Source organism: Hakea prostrata, chromosome 5 (genome assembly GCF_041222555.1).
Source record: "Hakea prostrata isolate BN-2017 chromosome 5, UWA_Hpros_2, whole genome shotgun sequence".
Lineage (NCBI taxonomy): Eukaryota > Viridiplantae > Streptophyta > Magnoliopsida > Proteales > Proteaceae > Hakea > Hakea prostrata.
In genome coordinates, this window is record NC_142604.1 from 17,567,522 (window position 1) to 17,587,573 (window position 20,052).

The following is a 20,052-nucleotide window of genomic DNA, read 5'->3' on the forward strand; positions in this document are numbered from 1 at the left end:
AGCTTGGTGTCTACCCTAATTTGATGCCAATAAACATAGTGGAATGACTAGTTTTGCCTAAAAATTCACCCAAATTGGTGTTCTCGGCACATACCCGACTATATACGGGTAAAACTGAAATATTATAACAATATTTTAAACAATTAAACCAACATAAATATACACAATGACAATGGAGTGTTAAACATCATTAAAAAAATACTACTATATTAGTATACAAATACAAGTATACAACTATGTACCTGTCAATACTCAATACCAAGTACTATGCCTCGATAGATCCGTCAACTCTGCTTGTTCTGTGATAGTGTGGTACAATGCCCGTCAATAATGAAGTGAGACTTAAGGTTTTATGTCAAAGATCGAACAAAAATATGGCAAAAATGCCAAGAACTAGGAGAGAGAAGCTCTAGGGGAGGTTTGGAGAGGAGAGAGAAAATCAAGTTAAATAATGAGGATAATTCGCCAAAATTCGGCGAACTATCATATATATTGTCATATCTCGCCGGTTTGAATATCTCTTGTGGTTTCGGTTTGCCATGAACCGAAACCACCAAAATTCGGCAATATTTTGCTGAATTTTGGCAATATTGCGCACATTGGTTACAACTACGTCTTTATAGAACAACCCCCTTTTATCTAGATCTCAGAAAACTCTAAATTCACAAAAATGAGGCCAACATTCTTCTATGCACTAAAAAAATGAGATTTTCTCTCTCTAAACCATAGCCATAGCCACTATACTTGCTGCCCTTGTCTCCGGCAGGTGGTAACCCATATTTTCTTGATTGGTGGTTCCGTTCGTTGCTATGGACGGTTCAATCAAAAAAATAGCCGCTATGTTGGTAAAGCCCTTACAAATCAAGTTTTCGGAGCTTCACTCTTATGAACAGCCAAATTTGCAAATTTTAAGATATTCCTTCATTGTGTCTAAGAAATGTAGTTTGTCAGGAAAGTAGCATAGAGAGAGAAAAAGAAAGAAAATGTGAAATTGCCAACGAGTGTTACCAAAAAAGAAAAAGAAAAAGAAATTGCCAACGAGAAAACTCGAGTAGTGGAAACCTTCTTGCATGTGAATCATCACAACCTAAAACTGCAAGTGCTCTATATATTTTTGTTTTCTCCTTGCAAGGCAACAACTTAAGGTTAAGGTTCAGGTTGGAGATCTATAGCAACTTCTTGGTCACAGGATTTAAGGCAATCGTTGGGAAAATAGGGTTTTTTTTTCTCATGTGAGGATTATTGATCGGTTTAAGGTTTTGAGTTCTTAATGTAAATTTAAAAAGTTCAAAAATCAAAATGTAGAATCACGTGTTCCTAGCCGTTGGATAAAAAAGGGAAACATGCCCAGTGCTGCACGGACGAAATTTGCATAGCCGCAAACAAAAATCCGGTTCAAATCCCATTAAAAGAAATTCTTGTAGTCATTCTTTTAACATGATTGCATAATTAATTAAAGGGTAATTTTCATCTGGACCCCCTGAGTTTTGGTCCATGTCATTTTTAGTCCAAATAAATTGACACTTTGCATCTGCCTCCCCTGAAGTATCCAATAACATCAATTAAGGACAAGTTGTAATTTTTATGACTAAAATACCCTTATATTTTATCTACCGTACGATTTACATCATGTCTTCACAATTAAATCTAATGGTGGAAATCAAAAGAATTGAAGTATTTGCATCGATCTCAATTTCTATTATGATAAAGCCAAATTTCCATAAGTCCATTTTCATCATCGATCTTCAAGTCGTCTCTTCTTCTTCTTTCTTCCTCCTCTTCTCCTCTATCTCTTATTTTTTATATACAAGTCTCCACGCTCTGTTGATCTATTCTTCCATCATTCACAAGCAGACTCAAAAGCTTTAAATACTCTGTAATGGGAAGATTAAAATACTCTATAATGGCTCTTTTAGGCTTTCCTCCCAAAATACCCTTCTTTTGCAACTAAACTTTGATATCCATAAAGATCGCCATCAACCCTTTTACCTCTCCCACACCATTTCTTGCGTAGACAAATTAAACCCAACCTACACTTCTCAGTTGCTCCGATCTCCGCCTTTGTTTCAGACACACCTGCAATTGCCGCCTCTTCTCTGCTACCGACTCTTGCTCTTCCGATTCGCAAAATCCCAGTAGATTATGGACTTCCACTCGTCGATGACCTAAAGGATCGATTGGATTATAAACAGGAGAAAAATAATAAGAGATAGAGGAGAAGAGGAAGAAGAAGATGAGACGATAGTTTTTTTTTTGGCTAAGAGACAGAGGAGAAGAGGAAGAAGAAGAAGAGACGATATTATTATTATTAAATTTTTTTTTTCAAAACAAAATAAAGAAAACAGCGTTATTTCTTACTTCACCTGCAACTACTGAATAAGAAACCCAACGGTAACTCTTTGCCTCCTCTTTCTAAAACTTTTCTATTCGAATTCATTTAAGATTTGGAAGAAAAATAATAAGTGACAAAGGAGAAGAGGAGGAAGAAGAAGATGAGACGACAGTTTTTTTATTTATTTTTTTTTTTTTTTGGCTAAGAGACAGAGGAGAAGAGGAAGAAGAAGAAGAGACGATTTTTTTTTTTTTGCCAAAACAAAATAAAGAAGACAGCCTTATTTCGTAGGATGAGAAGACCTAAAGATTGTGACCATTGAAGAGGAAGAATTTGCACAGTATGAATTAATGATGAAGACGGAGTTATCAAAATCTGATTTTTTTTTTTTTAATTGTGAAGATATGATGTAAATAATAATAGATATAAAGGGTATTTTGGTCATAAAAATTATAATTTGTCTTAAATTGATCTTATTGTATACTTCAGGAAGGAGACAGATGCAAAGTGTCAAATTATTTGGACTAAAAATGACATGGACCAAACCTTAGGGGGTCCACATGAAAATTACCCTTAATTAAAATATTTTTTTTGCCTAGTATTAATATTTTCTAGGTGCCAATATGATTGAGAAATCTTAAAGAGCATAAACTGAAAATCATAAAAGCGTTACCCAAAAAAAAATGATAAAAGCTTTATTTTCTAAGTTTGAAAACTTTACCAACTCTTGCATTTCAAGCTAAATTATTATCCCAATAAAACATGGAAAGGAGAGGGAAGGGCATACTAGAGATACATGGTCTGCTAGCACTTTATGTACATTTCTATCTTCTCCCCTTTTGAATGACTCCTTTAAAACCTGAAAAGGAGTATGACTCCTTTAACAAAACTATTTTACATGCTATGCACCAAAATCCCAATGCACGGCACAGGATGATCATTTTCTTTTGTATCATTGAGTCTTAGGGATGTAGTTGTATTACATACTATGCACCAAAAGAAGTTATATATATATATATATATATATATATATATATATATATATATATATATATATATATTAATTATTGAGGCAAGCAAACAACAAGGATTCCGCAAAAACTTGATAAAAAATCCCAAGATGTGGTTAACTGGCAAACTGTCTTACTTGAAACAGATAGGGCCTCCCTGACTAGGGCATTGGGTCACAAGATTACCCTCCCCAACCATTCCTTTCCTTCGTCGCCTCATCCCCTTGGTTCAAATCTCTACTCACCTTCTCTTGCGACTTATTATGTAATTATCTCCTCACCCAACTCTATGGGGTGGTTTAGTTGGTAAAATACCAACAACTTTAAATATAAGGTCAGAATTTGAATCTCCTTGGAGAAAAGGGCGAAGCCCCACATATCTTATATGATATCTCAATCCCATGTCTATAAACAACACCTATTACCCAAAAAGGAAAAAGAAAAGGAAAAAAAAAAAAAAACGAGAGAGTTTTTTACATGAGCCCCCTCCATTTTCATGAGAAACAAACCGCACCCCCTCTAAAATCAAAACCTTGCAAATACCCCCTCCACCATTAACTCCGTTACTTAGGACTGTTAATTAATTTTAATATGACCATGTTACCCTTAAATATGGTATACGTTTGAACTTTTTATTTTCAAGAGTTTTTTACATGAGCCCCCTCCATTTTCATGGAAAACAAGGCGCACCCCCTCTAAAATAAAAAACCTTACAAATACCCATTTCATTCCTCCATGATCACATTTTTTGGAGGGAGATTCGCCCCTCATCCATATTGTCGGTGCTTAGAAATGAGCTCTACTCTAAAATGTAATGAAGAAGTGTGAGACAAGCATCATCTTCTATCTTTGCACTCTGCAGTTAGAAAATCCAAACTCTTGCTTTCACACTGCTGAATTAAACACTTTTGAAGGATCACGAATGACAATATATAAATGTCAACTCTACTAAAAATGTAGAGTGCATGTAATATAAACATGGTAGTTCTAAATATGGAGGGGGTATTTGCAAGGTTTTTTATTTTAAAGGGGGTGCGCCTTATTTTCCATGAAAATGGAGGGGCTCATGTAAAAAACTCTTGAAAATAAAAAATTCAAAGGTTACTATATTTGAAGGTTATATGGTCATATTAAAATTAGTTAACAGTCCTAAGTAACGGGGTTAATGGTAGAAGGGGTATTTGCAAGGTTTTGATTTTAGAGGGGGTGCAATTTTTTTTTCCCATGAAAATGGAGGGGGCTCATGTAAAAAACTCAAAAAAAAAACCTACCCTCAGCCAGGTAAACGAGGCAAACTGAATTGAAAATTTGGAATTGGTCCTGTCCACCCAAGGGACTTTCTAAACCTACATCTGTAAATCCTATTTGAACGTTAAGATCAAGATTAACGATTCTGATGAAACGGGGCCCACTCATTGGACGGGTTCTTTTTACCGATTGATCACCACGTTATGATAGTAGCTCACCGTTTTCTTTTTAACGTTTTGGAGCGGATTTAAAAGAAGGAAAGTTTTGAATTTCCAAAGAAAGTCAAATTATTCTAACGGCTCTTAAAGAAACTGTGTGCTAACACTAGACCTACAATCTGCTACCGCCAGCTTCTACTGTCCGGAAATAATTATTTAATAATGCTTTCCAGAGCATTTACAGTGGTCCCACAGAAAGAATTTTATTGCAAAAGAATTTAAGGTTGTAATAAATAATTATACTCATGCAATCTTCTTCAGTGTATCCAATGGCTTTAATTGGCTACTTAGATAATCAATTCCAGATTACATGATTTAGATCAGCTGGATTTTTATTTCCCATATTCCGTTTTAACTCATTATTTTCTCTCTCTCTCTCTCTCTCTTAATTTTGGCTATTCTTAATTTTCATTTTGGGTTCAGAAAAAATATATATTTGTGGGTAAGATTCAAGTCATCGATCCTTAATTCCCATGATTTGCTCGGAAGTTCAATCAATTTGATACATTTAAATCAAAATCAGTGACATGCCATGTTTGGTTGTGGAGAAATGGAAAATGAAAATTGTTGTGTAGGTGGTTGGTGTACACAGCTCTTTCAGAACAACATAAAATGATAGAATCAAATCCTACGCAAAATCCAAGTGAACGGCCATCCAGCAGCAAGGCCTCAATGAGCTTCATGCCTCCTCTATCTATTTTCAACCCTTGGATTCTTCATAATTTAGTTTGATTGATGAATCAAAGTGGTTAGGCTGGTTTAAAGATATCATAATCTAAGGGTTAGAAATAGCCAAGGGACACATGACGCTCATTGAGAGCTTGAGTGCTACAAAGGATTTGAATCCCCTAGGATACTATGCCTTGATATAGGTCCATGTAATTAGATGATAGACGAAAAATCAATAATATTTGAAGATGAGGTACTTATTGTTATTGTTGTTTGTGTCGAGTTGTAAAAGTTGTGCATTGACATGATCAAGTATGAGACGATACGGCAATTCTGTAGGTGTCTAGTCCTTTAGGGTTACACCATCGTGAGAAGTCATCAACTTGTACTAAATTTCCATTTTTCTCATTTTTCTAAGGTTGATATTTTAACAGTACAAGCTTCTTTTGTAGACAGTTTCTCAATCTGAATGTGACATTTTTACATGAGGGCTATGCTAGTCTTCTTTGTATCGTTCCAATTTTATTGAATGTCTCTGAACAGACAACTTTACGAGACTTCATGCAACTGCGTAATATATCTTTTCCTTCTCGGAAATTTACCAGCCAAACGTTGCTTAATGGCCTGTTTGGATACTTCAACGTTGCCTTAAGTAATCCGAACCACATCCACATTCAAGGCAGAAATTTTGGAAGCACGCGCTGAGATTAATCGTTTAAACTAATAGAGACCAACGTGACTTTTCCTAAAAGATCAACTAGCCGTTGCTTTTCAAAAAATAAAAGAAAAAATAAAAATTCTGTATTCGGACATAATCCGTTATGTCCGTGTCTCTTCAACTTCCTTTTCGATTTCTTCTTCTTTTTGTATTTCTATTCTCATTTTCCTTTCTCGAGCGAACCAAAACCTAACGACAAGAGAGAGAAGAGACCAGAATTTCAGATAAATTTCTCCACTGATTACTTCAGTGGAATCGTCTGTAGTCCCTCCCTTCTTCCTGTTTAAAGTGGGTATAATTCCTGTGGATGACAGTGGCGACCCTGGAAGTTGGGCTTGTTCGATCGAAATCCAACATATTTGTAGAAGGGTTGCTGCAGGTTTCTGTTTCATTGTCGTTATGAGATAACTTTGTGAATTTGAGTTCTGGGTTTATGTTTATTGTCCTTTCTTCTCGATTGTTTATCTAGGGGTTTCTGTACCGTATTGGGTTTATGGGTTTCTGGATTATGAAGGTGGTTTGAATTAGGTTCTTTTATGTATTGTAGACTTTTTCTGTAGACAATCGATATGGCTGGATCAGATGAGAATAATCCAGGTTCGGCTATGCCGGCAAATTTTCAAGGTAATTGCTTGAACATCTTTGGTATAGAAGCCATCAACTGAGCTGTCAAACCTTGATTTTTGAAACAATTTCTATTTTACTGAATTGGAAAGATGCTTTATGGGCAGGGTGTGTGAATTATGTTCGAGAGATGGGACACAACCGAAGAGCATTAAGCAACATTAATCAAAATTTAGTGGGAGCTCCTCCTAAACCATGTACAGCGAACAAAAGAAGCTTGTCAGAGTAATTTCTAAACCTTCAATTTGATATCTTATTAATCATAGGTATCTACTTATAATTTTGTTTATTTACTGATTCTGTTCTATTTCAAACAGGAAACAGATCTCCTGTGACAAGAAACCCCGTATTCCACTTCATAGGCCAATCACAAGGTTGGAAAATATTGAATAGAATTTGAAATTTTTTTTTTCAACTTCCATCAAATTCATGAATGGTTTCTCGCTGTCTTTTAGGAAATTTGCTGCAGAGATGGCAACCAAGCAGCATCTACCTGCTTTCGAGTTTTGCTATGTAAGGGGAAATTCCAATTATATAATTCTTTGTTGAGTATTTTCTTCGTCAATGTAATGACAGGAAACTAGGCCACTCCCATCTCTTACAAGTGCAACTTCACCCGAAGATTGTACTTTCATTGATGTGGATGATTATTATATGGATTGTAATGACTTCCCTATTGCTGATGTTTGTGAAGCACACAGAAGCTTGTTAGATGAGATTTATCAGATGGTTTGTTAGACTTCTGTATTGAACTAACACAGTCTAACCTTCCTTTAATGCCACCTAGTTAAGGAAGAAATATTGATTTGATGATTTGCTGTAGGAGGAGATCGAAATGGAGGACATAACGGTGGACCCGGTTACAGATATTGACAGTTGTGATCTGAAGAACCCACTTGCGGTTGTTGATTACATTGGAGACATTTATGCTCACTACAGAGAAGCTGAGGTGAACAACTTCTTGCAGTATTATTGATAGAGCTCATCTCCGTAGTTGTAAACTTCTGCCTCTAACTCGTAGAGAAGGTTGAAATACAATTAAAGTCACTACTCTCTGTGGTGAACTACTAGAAAAATTATTTGGGCATCTATCTAATTGAGCATCTTTTCAACTAAAACTGGTTGTAAACTTATCTTAATAAGGCCATCGTCTTCACCGTCCAGTCATTCATTCAATTTCCTGATCTTGTCCTTATCATAAACTGCATTAATTCTAGTCAGTAGCAAAATAGAAAACTGAATTGCAAAGTGCGTGTGCTATTCTGATGAGCAATGAGCAAAAATGCAAATTGGGAATGGATGGTCTTATTTTGGTGAACTATGTTAACCATTAGCAATATACACTGGCAGGCTTACTTTGAGATACTAATGGTCTAATGGATTTCAATCTGTTTGCAGAGTTCCAGTTGTGTCTCTCCCAACTATATGCTGCAGCAGTTTGACATCAATGAGAAGATGAGGGCTATCCTCATTGATTGGCTAATAGAGGTATAATCATTGATTAGAATTTTGTCAGCTATTTTCCAAGTGATGCAAGAACTTTCAGGAGAAAATGAAAACCCTGGCTTACATATTTATTCAATCAAACCACAGGTACACTACAAGTTTGAGCTCATGGATGAGACTTTATTCCTCACAGTCAATCTTATAGACAGATTCCTAGCACAACAAACAGTTGTCAGGAAGAAGCTCCAGTTGGTTGGAGTTACAGCTATGCTTCTAGCATGCAAGTATGAAGAGGTTTCTGTTCCTCTTGTGGAGGATTTAATCCTAATATCTGATAAAGCCTACACTAGAAAAGAAATTCTTGAGATGGTAAGTTTTTCTCCTTGCCATCAATCATGATTATCTAGGTGGGTTTTCTGGTTTTCCAAACCAATGCTTTCTTCCTGTGGTCACAGGAAAAATTGATGGTGAACACATTACAATTCAATATGTCTGTTCCAACCATATATGTGTTCATGAGGAGATTCCTCAAAGCAGCTCAATCTGACAAGAAGGTTAGTAGTCTTCCACGTATGTGACCAAATATATAGTTTAAACGTTGATGGCTGGCAAAAATCCTTATATTGAAGTGTCCTAATATGACTTTTGGGGCCAGCTTGAGCTGCTCTCCTTCTACATTATCGAGCTTTGCCTGGTGGAGTATGAAATGCTCAGGTATTCCCCATCTTTGTTAGCTGCTGCTGCAATCTACACTTCTCAATGTACTTTTAGCAGGTCTAGACAATGGACCAAGACCAATGAGTGGCATACAAGCTATACAGAATTTCAGCTCCTGTGAGTAAATCCTCTTTTCTTTTCTAGACAAACCTCAAGTTTTCAAGATATCATGAGAGATGCATCATTTATTATGTTTATTTTTTGAATGTAGGGAGTGCTCAAAGATGATGGTTGTTTTCCATCAAAAAGCTGGCACAGGAAAGCTTACTGGGGTATTCAGGAAGTACAGTACATCAAAGTTCGGTTATGCAGCAAAATCTGAACCAGCTATTTTCCTTTTAGACACCAGACTCTAACCAGCTTGGGGAAGTTATGAACTTAACAGGGTTTGGTAGTTTTAGGTGGATATAGCATTTAAAAGAAGGAGAAGGGGAGAAGGGGGGGGGGGCTTTAACCATGTGAATACGGCAAGCTTTTGGGGCTGCTACCAGGGCAATGGAAATTGCAGCTTCCACCTGTGGGTATATTTTCTTGTTGACTGATGCTTATTTCATTTTAAGTATTTGGGTTTGGAGCCGTGGAGCAATGAAAGTTGCGAGTATGGGATCTTTTGTTGCTGATCATTGCTTATTTCTTTACAAGTGATTACGGTTGGTGTCATGGTACAGTTGAAGTTGTGACTATGTGTGCTTGTCTCATTATAGGTAAACTTTCCTACTGATTGTCTGAATAAACCTCAATTCTTTACTTCTTTTTGTATCTACAAGGATCCCAGCTTCATATAGCACTCAAGAATTGAATCATCTCAGCAATTTATTAAGTGTTTTCTATTATCTAACTCTGAAACAGTTGAGAAAAAAAAGGTGGTGGTGGGGGGGGGGGGGGGGGGGAGATCCAACATGGACTGCAGAAAGAAATATCTGTCCCTTACTGTTATTTCTTGCTCTACTTGAGACAGAGCAACTCTATTCATGGAGAGGCCCAGAAGCATATAATTATGTGGACAATTGGAATTCTAGCTGGCACTTGGAAATTCTTTTATCCATGCATTGAAACTTCGGTTGGAAACTGCTGCATTTAAATTGTTTGGAGTTGAAAAAGGAAAAGCTTTCACTGCCACTAGTCCAATGTAGTTCAGTAGTTTATGGTAGTTTGTTCTCCTATAATTGAAACTCACTGTAAGACGCTTTGTATATAGACAATGTAGAAGTGCTATGCAGCAAAAATCAGCAGCCACAGAACAAAGTGGCAGCAAAATGTGTTCCAAACTACCAGATAGGAGCAATATGTTACTTCACATGATAATGTATCTATACGAACAACAAAATGCAGAAATAAGCAATCAACACATAAACTCATAAAGGGAGATGAGACTTACATGGTTCACCAAATCCATCCATGCTGATGAAGTGATATGATTTGGCTCCAAGAACAATAGAAGAAAAGAAATTCTTGGATGGGTCATGTAACAATCATGAGTAGACAGAATTTTCTAAAATTGAGTGAGCTCTATATTTAAGAGTGTTGAAAACTTGAAATCTTGAGAGAATCCTGACTTATGTGTTGTGTGACATTGCAGGGCTTTATTTCTAATAATAGTTATGAATGAGCAAGTACAATGTTCTCCAATGTGGGAATAGAAACATAAACAATAAAGACTCTAATGGACCAAACTCCCAACTGGACTCAAACACCTAACGGAACTCAACTTATGACTTACAATAGTCCGTGCCCTAGTTGAATGTCTATAATGTGGGCCCCACCAAGCCTGTGAAAAATGAGGTCTTGACATTGGGCATGATAGATATCTATGCACCAACTTGAGGGCACGTGACAGTTCCTCTCAATAACAACCTATTTATAGCCACTAAAAATAATGCTAAATTTCCAAGGACCAAAATCGATAACCAGCTTGACAGTTTAACTCATAAATATATGTATCCAGTCCAAATCTTGTTATGTTTTCATTCAAATTTCAACAATATCTATTTAAGTACATACAATCTTAAAGTAAATATATACATCTACAATTCAATTAAGCAAACATTAGTTGTAACAAAAAAAAAAAAAGAGTTTCCATCTTCAATTTTAAGGGTGTTGTTGGGTGACAACACCCTTGCCCTTGTCATGTATTTGAGGACATTTACAATAGTGAGTTTTGCGGCCCAGTACGCAATATAGACAACCATGTAAGTAAGTGGCAATTCATCATGCATCCATTATCACATTAAAGTCATATAGCATTATGCATTCCAATTTTCCTTTTATTTTCCTTTTCCTTTTCTTTATTAAACCATACCTAAGCACTACTTGTAGAGAGTACACCTTCAGTCTAAAGCAAACAAGTGGCATCAGTCTCAGTCTTAGTCTTAGAGGTTCTCATTAAAAGATTCTCTTTTCAGTCTTTTGGCACAAGGCCAAGTGTTCTCCACAGGAGGCCATCATCGGTCTAATTTATCTTTCCACTTTTCAGTCTTACTTCATGCTCTCCCATTTGGGTACATTAAGTACTAAGACTTACAGAAGCCATTAACATTTTATTCTTTCTTTATTATATTCAATTTCAATATTGCATACTATACCTTGTCCATTTCAATGTACCTCTTGCATTTCAATCATCACTTACCTTATTTGAATATGACTAGACACAATTCATACAATCCAATCATTTAAATTAGAAAACATGATAATTTTAAATTTAACAAACATAAGCATTATTTCAAATTCGTAATTTAACAATTCAAGCATACTATCAACATTTCAATTCAAACACTTCAATCAAATTCTTAGGTTGTCATTCAATCTCATGCATTTTTGTTTTATTCACAAAGCAATATATCATACACTTTCGATCGATTGCATCAATGAATAAATAAAACAAAATTTATATTAACATGTGAATGCAACCTGTCTACTAAGTGGAATCACCCACTTATATCATACATAGGTTGATTAATGTCATTTACCTGTTCCTGTTCCATGTTCGTCTCTTGATCTTGCCTTAGTTAAAAATTTGTCCTCTCTCTTGTATTTCGATTAATCCTTGGCTATTTCAATTCATGTGGAAAGCTTCTCCTCTACTTTCTCTCTCTTCCTTTATCTTTCTATTCTCTCTCCTCTCTATGTTCTTTCTTTTCTCTCTCCTCTCCACTTCTCTCTCTCTTCTCTTCTCTCTCTTCTCTTTCTCTAGTCTCTCCTCCTTAATTCTTTTGCACGTTTCTGCACCCTTGAATCTTTCTCTTTTTTCTCTATTCTCTCTCTATTCTTTCTCTTTTCTTCTCTTCCTCTCACCTCTCTTCTCTTTCTCTTCTCTCCCCTCCTTAATACTTCTTGTACGTTGCTATTCTTCTCCTTCTCCTTCTCTTTTCTTCCTCTTTCCACGCAAAAACCAACCTTCTCTTTATTCTTCCTTTTCTCTCTCTTTCCACTCTTATCTTAACACCTAAAATATGGTAATAAGTATAACACCCCATGTCATGTTTTTGCAAGTTTTGCCACATTAGGTGGGAGGGAGAGGGAGAGGGAGGTGTCACCTCCTCCTCCTCCTCTCTCTCCTTAACTTATCATGTTTTATATAATTAATATAGTATAATATAATATAATATAACATAATATATACGTGTATATATATATAGGTAATTAATTAGTGGGCTTCTTTATAGGCCTATGGGCCCACTCTATTTTTTTACGTAGAGCCCACATATGGATGCAAATATTAATACTTCCGAGTTTAGAAAATTATGCTGATCATTTTCTCATTTTCAATTTAGTATTTGTGAAACTCATAAGCGATGTCGGATCTCGACCAAAATACTAATTGGAAACTAGTTCCATTTAAGTTGATAATTACACTCGAACCATTTTGTTAAACCATCAAATCAAATCATCTTGACACATGATCCAACCACCATGATCCTTAATAATCTTAAAGATTGAAACATTCCAACACAATGATAAAATAATAATATAAAAAGAAGCGTAGCATCACACCCAACTTGCTAACAATAATAAGGTTTTTCAGAGAAGAAAAAAATTATGATCATGGGATTATTCATCAAACCATTTGTGTTGATATACCTACTCAAAATAGGATTGCAGAGCGCAAAAATAGGCATCTCTTGGAGGTGGCACGGTCCCTTATGTTTACTATGCATGTGCCACCTCAATTTTGGGGTGATGTGGTTCAAACTGCCACTTATCTCATTAATAGGGTGCCTTCTTCACGTGTCTTAGATCAATGCTGTCCTCTTGAAATTCTCCTAGGTACAACCAATTTTATTGTACCACCTAAGGTCTTTGGATGTGTTGTATTTATTTGCAACCATCATAGTCATGGTAAGCATGATCCTAGAGGGTTTCGGTGTATATTTTTGAGCTATCCCCAAACACAAAAAGGTTATAAATGTTACCATCTTGAATCTCGACAATTTTTGTGTCTATGGATGTTGTTTTTCAAGAACAGGTTCCCCTTTTTTGTTCTCTTCTTCAGGGGGAGAGTCTTAGTGAAGAAGCTTCGGTGTTCCTTGAGATTCCTCCTGAAGTTCCTACTGTTGAGTCTTCTTTGACAGATATTCTATTGGAAGATGGAGTGTTTGGATAGAAACAGCGAGTGGATGATGTGTAGGCAGAGTCTCAACCTCCTTCTGAAGTCCTACCAAAGGAAACATAAGCCCTCCTCTGAGCTACAGCAATTGGAAGCACTAGATCCTAGTCTTGAAGCAACCATTCCTCCTGGTGAGTCTGTTTCTGATCTTAATTTACCCGTTGCATTAATAAAACAACTACATACTTCCACCAAACACCCCATTTCTAACCATGTATCTTATCATTCCCCATCTCTAGAATTTCATAGCTTTATTTCTTCTTTGTCTTTCACCTCTATCCCTAATTCATGGTAGGACACATTGTCTCACTCAAACTAGAAGAAATCTATGGATGAGGAAATGCAAGCCCTAGAAAAGAAAAAAATAAGACATGGGATTTGGTATCCTTGCTTGTAGGGAAGAAGATTGTTGGATGCAAATGAATGTTTATAATAAAACACAAAATAGATGGGACCATTGAGAGATATAAAGCAAAACTTGGTAGCCAGGGGCTTTACTTAAACCTATGGCATTGAGTACCAAGAGACATTTGCTCATGTTGCTAAGATGAATATTGTTCGGGCTGTTCTCTCATGTGCTGTAAACCAAGGGTGGAGTCTTCAACAATTATATGTGAAAATGCTTTTCTACATGGAGAGTTGAAAGAGTATATATGGATGTGCCCCTTGGTTATTCTAGTTTAGAGATTCATGTGAAGGTGTGCAGGTTAAAGAGAGCTATGATATCATGTTAAAATCTTGAGAGAATCCTGACTTATGTCCTCTGAAATATAGTAGAGCTTTATTTATAATAATAGTTATGAATGAGCAAATACAATATTCAATGATGTGGGACTTTCTAATAGACTCAAACTCCTAACTGAACTTAACTTATGACTTGCAACAAAGAGTTAGTTCTCTTCTCCTCTGTTTTCCCTTTCCATTTTTCAGTATCAAGACACGCGGACGTAACAAATGGAGAATTATCTAATATTTGAATCCAAAATCCATTTTATCCCGCAATGATTCATAATTCAACATCCCACCTGATTTTGGAAATCAAAGATATGTATTTGAACGTTTTTTTTTTTTATCTCCGAACAAGGAAACATCACACTAGGTTCCTTCATGAAACCGCCATGGATTCGTGCGGACAATCATAAACTTTCATCCAAATTTAAAAAAGAAAATAAAATAGAAGTATCGGGTAAACCAACAAGTACAACTACCAGAAACGGGGAGGAAATAATTCCGAACTGCAGCAATGGCGAACACAGCTTGTAAACCGATGTGGCCTCTGTAGGTGCCAAAAGGAAGAAGGAGATCCCTTTGAGAATGAAAGAGGTGGACGGTTTTTGACAAGCACAGACATCTTCATGCCACAAAAGCATAAACGTTTGCCACCGATGAAGTAGTAACGTTTCGTCACGTTGAGGGGAACTACATCTGTTCCTGCTCTCCCGTTGTCTAGTTGTGGATTAGATGAGTTTCCATGCATTGCTTGTAACCTGTCTTGTTCACTCACCTCCAACACGTCAATATGGTTCCTATCATACACAAAAATTGCAACACAAAACACATAGTTTTAGTTCTTCAATCGAACCCAAGGGAGCTTCCCAGTAACATTTACAAGTCCATTAGGAAACACAGAAGAATGTTGTGTGGAAACTAGATTCAAAGAGGAAAACAAATAGAAATAAGAGTTGCGCTCTTGCAAACCGCACTAAATTCTGCATGCAAAGAGTAAAATTTAAGGGCGGAAGTTAAGGAAAGTAGTGAGGAATAAACGGAAAATCTCAAACACATTGTATGCGTTAGAAATAGAACAAAAGACACAGGATTATTTAATCTATAGCAAAAATCGATGTAACCTAAAGATTTATATTCGAAAAATCAGAAAGAGATGTTGCAGTCAGAAGCAGCATATTTGGCCTTCTTGCCAGATAGTGTAGTCCACATTGCCAGTCCATCCCATCTTTCCTCCTAATCTTCTACTACGTATCTGTTGGAGGAAACCTTTTTTTTTTTTAATCTGTTGGAGGAAACTTCCGATATCATCATGAACAACACCACTAAAAATCCGTCTGTTAGCGTCAAAACCACTGCAATGCCACTTCCTCCAGTCGTCATTTCTTGCTGCCTTTCTCTCTCTGCTCGCTCGAGTTTACAGCTCGATGGTGTGCATTCCACGTAACTAGTCGTTATTATAGAGAATAGGTTTTCAGAGTTTTTGCATACTCTAATTGTGGGTAGCAATGGGTTTTTATAACATGAGAGGTAGTTACATTTGATGAGTACAATAAGAGACGTATAGAGGAGTTGATAAGAGTTTTACATAAATTCTGAGTTGTAGAGATACAGTTTGATACAGATAGTAATTCGGGAATTTTTAAAATTCAAATTTCCTCACACCCACCCCTTCAAGATGAAGGTGGTGACTTGCAAATCTTCAACTTGTCTCTCAGCAGTATGAACTTCTGGCTAAGCAGTGGCTTGGTGAATATATATCTGCAATCTGATCTTGAAAGGCAATGAATTTGACCTGTACTTCTTTTTGAGCCACCAGATAACAATGACTTGAGCCAAACTAACTCATTAGTTGTATTCGCAATGGCTCGATACTCTGTCTCTGTGGAAGATCTAGAAATTGTATGTTGTTTCCGTGCAGACCATGAAATTAAGTTGTTTCCAAAATAAATTGCAAATCCTCTTGTTGAACGCCTATGATCATCAACAAAGGCTGCCCAGTTTGCATCACTATAGGCTGATAGATGGTTTGGGAGTGCTTTGAAATGGCTAACCCATGGGTAATAGGGCTCTTGAGATAGTGTAAGATCCTATTGATTGCTTGCCAATGATCATCGGTTGGATCTTTTAGAAGTTGGCATACTTTGTTGACTGAGTCAGACAAATCCAGCCTAATCAAGGTAACATGCTGCTCCAATTGTACTACAGTACAATGTTGCATCAACCAGTCATTTGCCAATATTCTGTGAAAACTGAGCTGATGTGTGGCCATTGGTGTCTGTACGATTTTGACTCCTTCCGTTCTTGTTTGCCGAAGTAGATTTGAAATGTATTTTTGTTGGGAGAGGATGATTCCATCTTCTATGGGGATGACCTCTATGCCCAAGAAATAATTAAGGGTGCCCAAATCACAAATAGAGAATTCCAACCCAAGAGAGTGAATGGTTTGGGATACCACAACAGTATTAGACCCTATAATTACAATATCATCAACATAAACTAAGAGATGTCTATCACTATGGATGAATAAGGAGGTGTCAGTTTTTTATCCTTCAAAATCCAAGGTATGAAGAAAGGTGCTTAAGCGGTGAAACTAAGTTGTAGGTGCTTGTTTGAGGCCATACAATGACTTGTGGAGTCAGCAAACTATAGTTGGCTGATCTGGATCTTTAAATCCTATAGGTTGTGACATATAGTCCTCTTTAGACAAATTGCCATTAAGGAAGGTATTACTGACATCTAATTAGCATAGGGGCCACCCATTGGTTACTGCCAATGATAATAAGCGTCGAACTGTAGTTGGCTTGACTACTAGATTACAAGTTTCAGCATAGTCAATCCCTTCTTGTTGATTGAATCCTTTTGCAACTAGACGAGCTTTGTAACGCTCAATCATTCCATCTGCCTTTCTTTTAATCTTGAAGTCCCACTTGTAGCCAACAATGTTTTTATGAGGTGGAGGAGACACTAAAGAGAAGTTCCATTCTTCAATAAAGCAACAAACTTCAATGTGATTGCATTATGCCAGTGCTTGTACTTATTTGCTTCAGTGAAGATAGTGGAAGTGTGAACCGAATGAGTTGATGGAAGGGGATAACAAGTAGATGGCTTTTGATTGGAGTGGAGAGTCATAGTGTGAGTGTTAACGGACTGTTGCTCATGACTTGATTGTTGTAGTCATCTAGTTTAAGTAAACAAAATATGGTATCCCACATGATTTGGGCTATAACCCAAAAAGACACAGTGTAGTACGATATGAAAATTTATGTGTGACATGAATGTAATAAAGAAAAAACACTTAAAGACCTTTAAGAAACTATAATCAGGTGGTTTTTGATATAGCTTTTCAAAGGGAGAGATATTTGAAAGAACTTGAGTGGTTAAACAATTCATTAAATACATAGAAGTATCAACGACATAATTCCAAAAGCGTAAAAGGAGATTAGCATGGGTCTAGAGAGTTAAAGATGTATCTACAATATGCCAAATCATACGTTCTAACAGTCCCATGCATTCCGTTCATGAGTACGAGGGCAAGCTAAATGATGGATAATGCCACATTGTGTTAAATAGGTATTGAGTTCTATATTATTGACCACTCCAATCTGATTGAAATTCTTTAATGGGTCTTGCAAATTGTTTTTCAAACCATTGTCTTGTGAGGGTGCCTTAGCAACAAGAGACCCTGTATACGAAAATTGTCAACTGTTAAAAAGTCTCTAAAGTAATGGGGCAACACTACATTGCATGTACTGTGTAATGGAAATTTTCGATATTTACCCAAAAGACAAGAAGAAGATGGACTAAAAGTACTTGAAGAATGTGGCAAAGAATGAGAACTAATGATGCGATGAACTGTACTAGATTGCGGATGTCCAAGCTGAGCATGCCAAAGATCTATAGTTGGCGAGTGGAGATGTGCCGAGTGTGCGGATGGTAGAAAGGAATGGTGTAGACCTAGTAGATGATATAGCTCGTCTTTAAGATCCTAGTGCAGCCTTGGTTGTTTGGTTTCTTGGTCCTTCACAATAAAATGAAAAGGGTGAAATTCAAAAAAGCAATTAGTCTTTTGTTAATTCATCAACAGAAAGAAGGTTTTTGGTTATGGCATGGTACCAGGGACATGCAAGATATTATGAAATTTTAAACAAGAGTTTGAAGGCCTATGAAAGAGAGTAGTACCAATGTTTCTAACGGGTAAACCAACTCCATTACCTACTTTCAAATTCTCATTACCAGTGTAGGGAGTCACTTGCAACAGATTGGCAGAAACTTTGTTACTTTTGGTTTTGGCAAGACAAATAATTCGCCAGTTGGCAAACTGGGCAAAATTCGCTAATATGTTTTACCATGAACTAGACACTAACCCTAGCTATTATGGGTAATTTGTAATTTATCCACATGAGGGAGTCAGTCGAAATTTTGGCCCATTTTAAGTGGGTCAAAAGTAAAAAAACTCCTTTTTTTTACAAGTTAATTTAAATGGTTGAGAAAAGATCAAGTGCTTTGAGTAATTAGATTGAACCAAATAATATGAACTCGCTCAACATGAGAAAAAGAAACTGACTGAGTTTAAAAAAAATAAAATAAAATAAAATAAGCGGTAATCTGGGCATTAAAAACATCAGTTAAATCGTGTGAAAGCCATGTATTCGCGGAATATATTGGGTGCAAAAGACATTCACATCCAAGATCAATTCTACAAATAAGAGAAAGAAAGGGTCAAGAAGGAAAAAGGGGCTCCTCTTTCTTAGTTTCCAGAGTCGGTTCAGGAAAGTCAAATCTCTAACTTCGAGTTGAAAACGGATTCTCTGGTTTCATTATGCCTTGTTCTCTTAGAAAAGAATATGTGAGAGTTTGGATTTTTAAGCGAATTAAATGTGAAGATTTAAGTAGGGGAATTTTGATAGATAAAGGCAACCTAAGTATAGAAAATGATAGAATTTTGCTCTTTCTTTTATTCATCATGAAGTCGACTTGAAATATAGCACTCAATATCTTTTTAACCCCTAAGTCTTGATTTATCCTCAAAACTATGCAATATTTTTTTCTTCTTTTTTGGTGAAATGCAATTTTTCTTTCAAATAATCCATGAAAAAATAAGTTATCAAATGACATTCTTAGAAATTAAAAAGATATGTGGATTAATATGAAGATCACATAAGCACAAACTTCAATCCAATCCTCACACCCTTTAGCTAAGCCCGGGCCCACCTTTCGAATATAGGGTTGAAAAATCTTAACTTGTTGAACTCAGCCTAACCTAGGCAGCCTAATTGACCTTAATTGAGCTGGAGTGGGCTCGGATTAGCCTTGATGATCTTCGGTTGACCTTGATTGGCGTTATTTCTATTGGCTTTGTTCGGTGATAAAACCTGATTAATCTTTTTGGCCTTGATTGGCCATATTTTCTCCTACTTAATAGACTCTAATCAATCCTGTTTGGCCATGATTCTTTATTTGGCTTTGAATTTTTGCATTTAAAAAGAAAAAATGCACCCCAGTGGTGGATCCCCTCCAATTATCAAAAAGATAATTGGGAAATGACTAAACTTGAGTTATTATATCATGGTTAAATTCAAGTAAACCCTAAAGAAGGGAAGAATATTTGGATGATCAAAATGCTACATTGCGTTTGGAAATCAATTGTTGAACCAGATGAGGATTGCATCAATGTTTTAGTCTTTATTTTTGACGAAACACTCAACCACTATGGAGGAGATACTAAAACTGAGGAAAAT

At 36.3% G+C, this 20,052-nt stretch overlaps 1 protein-coding gene and 1 non-coding gene across 2 annotated transcripts; one reads left to right on the forward strand and one right to left on the reverse strand.

Annotated features, from left to right (window-relative positions):
- Positions 1–5,919: 5,919 nt before the first annotated feature.
- Positions 5,920–6,022, reverse strand: LOC149015539 (U6 spliceosomal RNA). The gene has a single exon (XR_016173842.1). It is a non-coding gene; the product is annotated as a U6 spliceosomal RNA (small nuclear RNA).
- A 287-nt stretch (positions 6,023–6,309) lies between these two features.
- Positions 6,310–9,420, forward strand: LOC149015540 (G2/mitotic-specific cyclin-1-like). Its single transcript, XM_089155479.1, has 11 exons — positions 6,310–6,574; positions 6,743–6,819; positions 6,927–7,044; positions 7,137–7,193; positions 7,275–7,332; positions 7,643–7,768; positions 8,218–8,307; positions 8,413–8,634; positions 8,721–8,819; positions 8,921–9,099; positions 9,194–9,420. Exons 2-11 carry the CDS (start codon positions 6,765–6,767, stop codon positions 9,336–9,338), a joined length of 1,149 nt encoding a protein of 382 aa, XP_089011605.1. The 5' UTR covers positions 6,310–6,574; positions 6,743–6,764; the 3' UTR covers positions 9,339–9,420.
- The last annotated feature ends 10,632 nt before the right edge of the window (positions 9,421–20,052 follow it).

Coding starts and splice junctions, on each gene's coding strand:
- LOC149015540 (XM_089155479.1), top strand. CDS start 6,765: ATGGCTGGATCAGATGAGAATAATCCAGGTTCGGCTATGCCGGCAAAT. Junction 7,045..7,136: donor AACAAAAGAAGCTTGTCAGA/GTAATTTCTAAA, acceptor TATTTCAAACAG/GAAACAGATCTCCTGTGACA. Junction 7,194..7,274: donor CTTCATAGGCCAATCACAAG/GTTGGAAAATAT, acceptor GCTGTCTTTTAG/GAAATTTGCTGCAGAGATGG.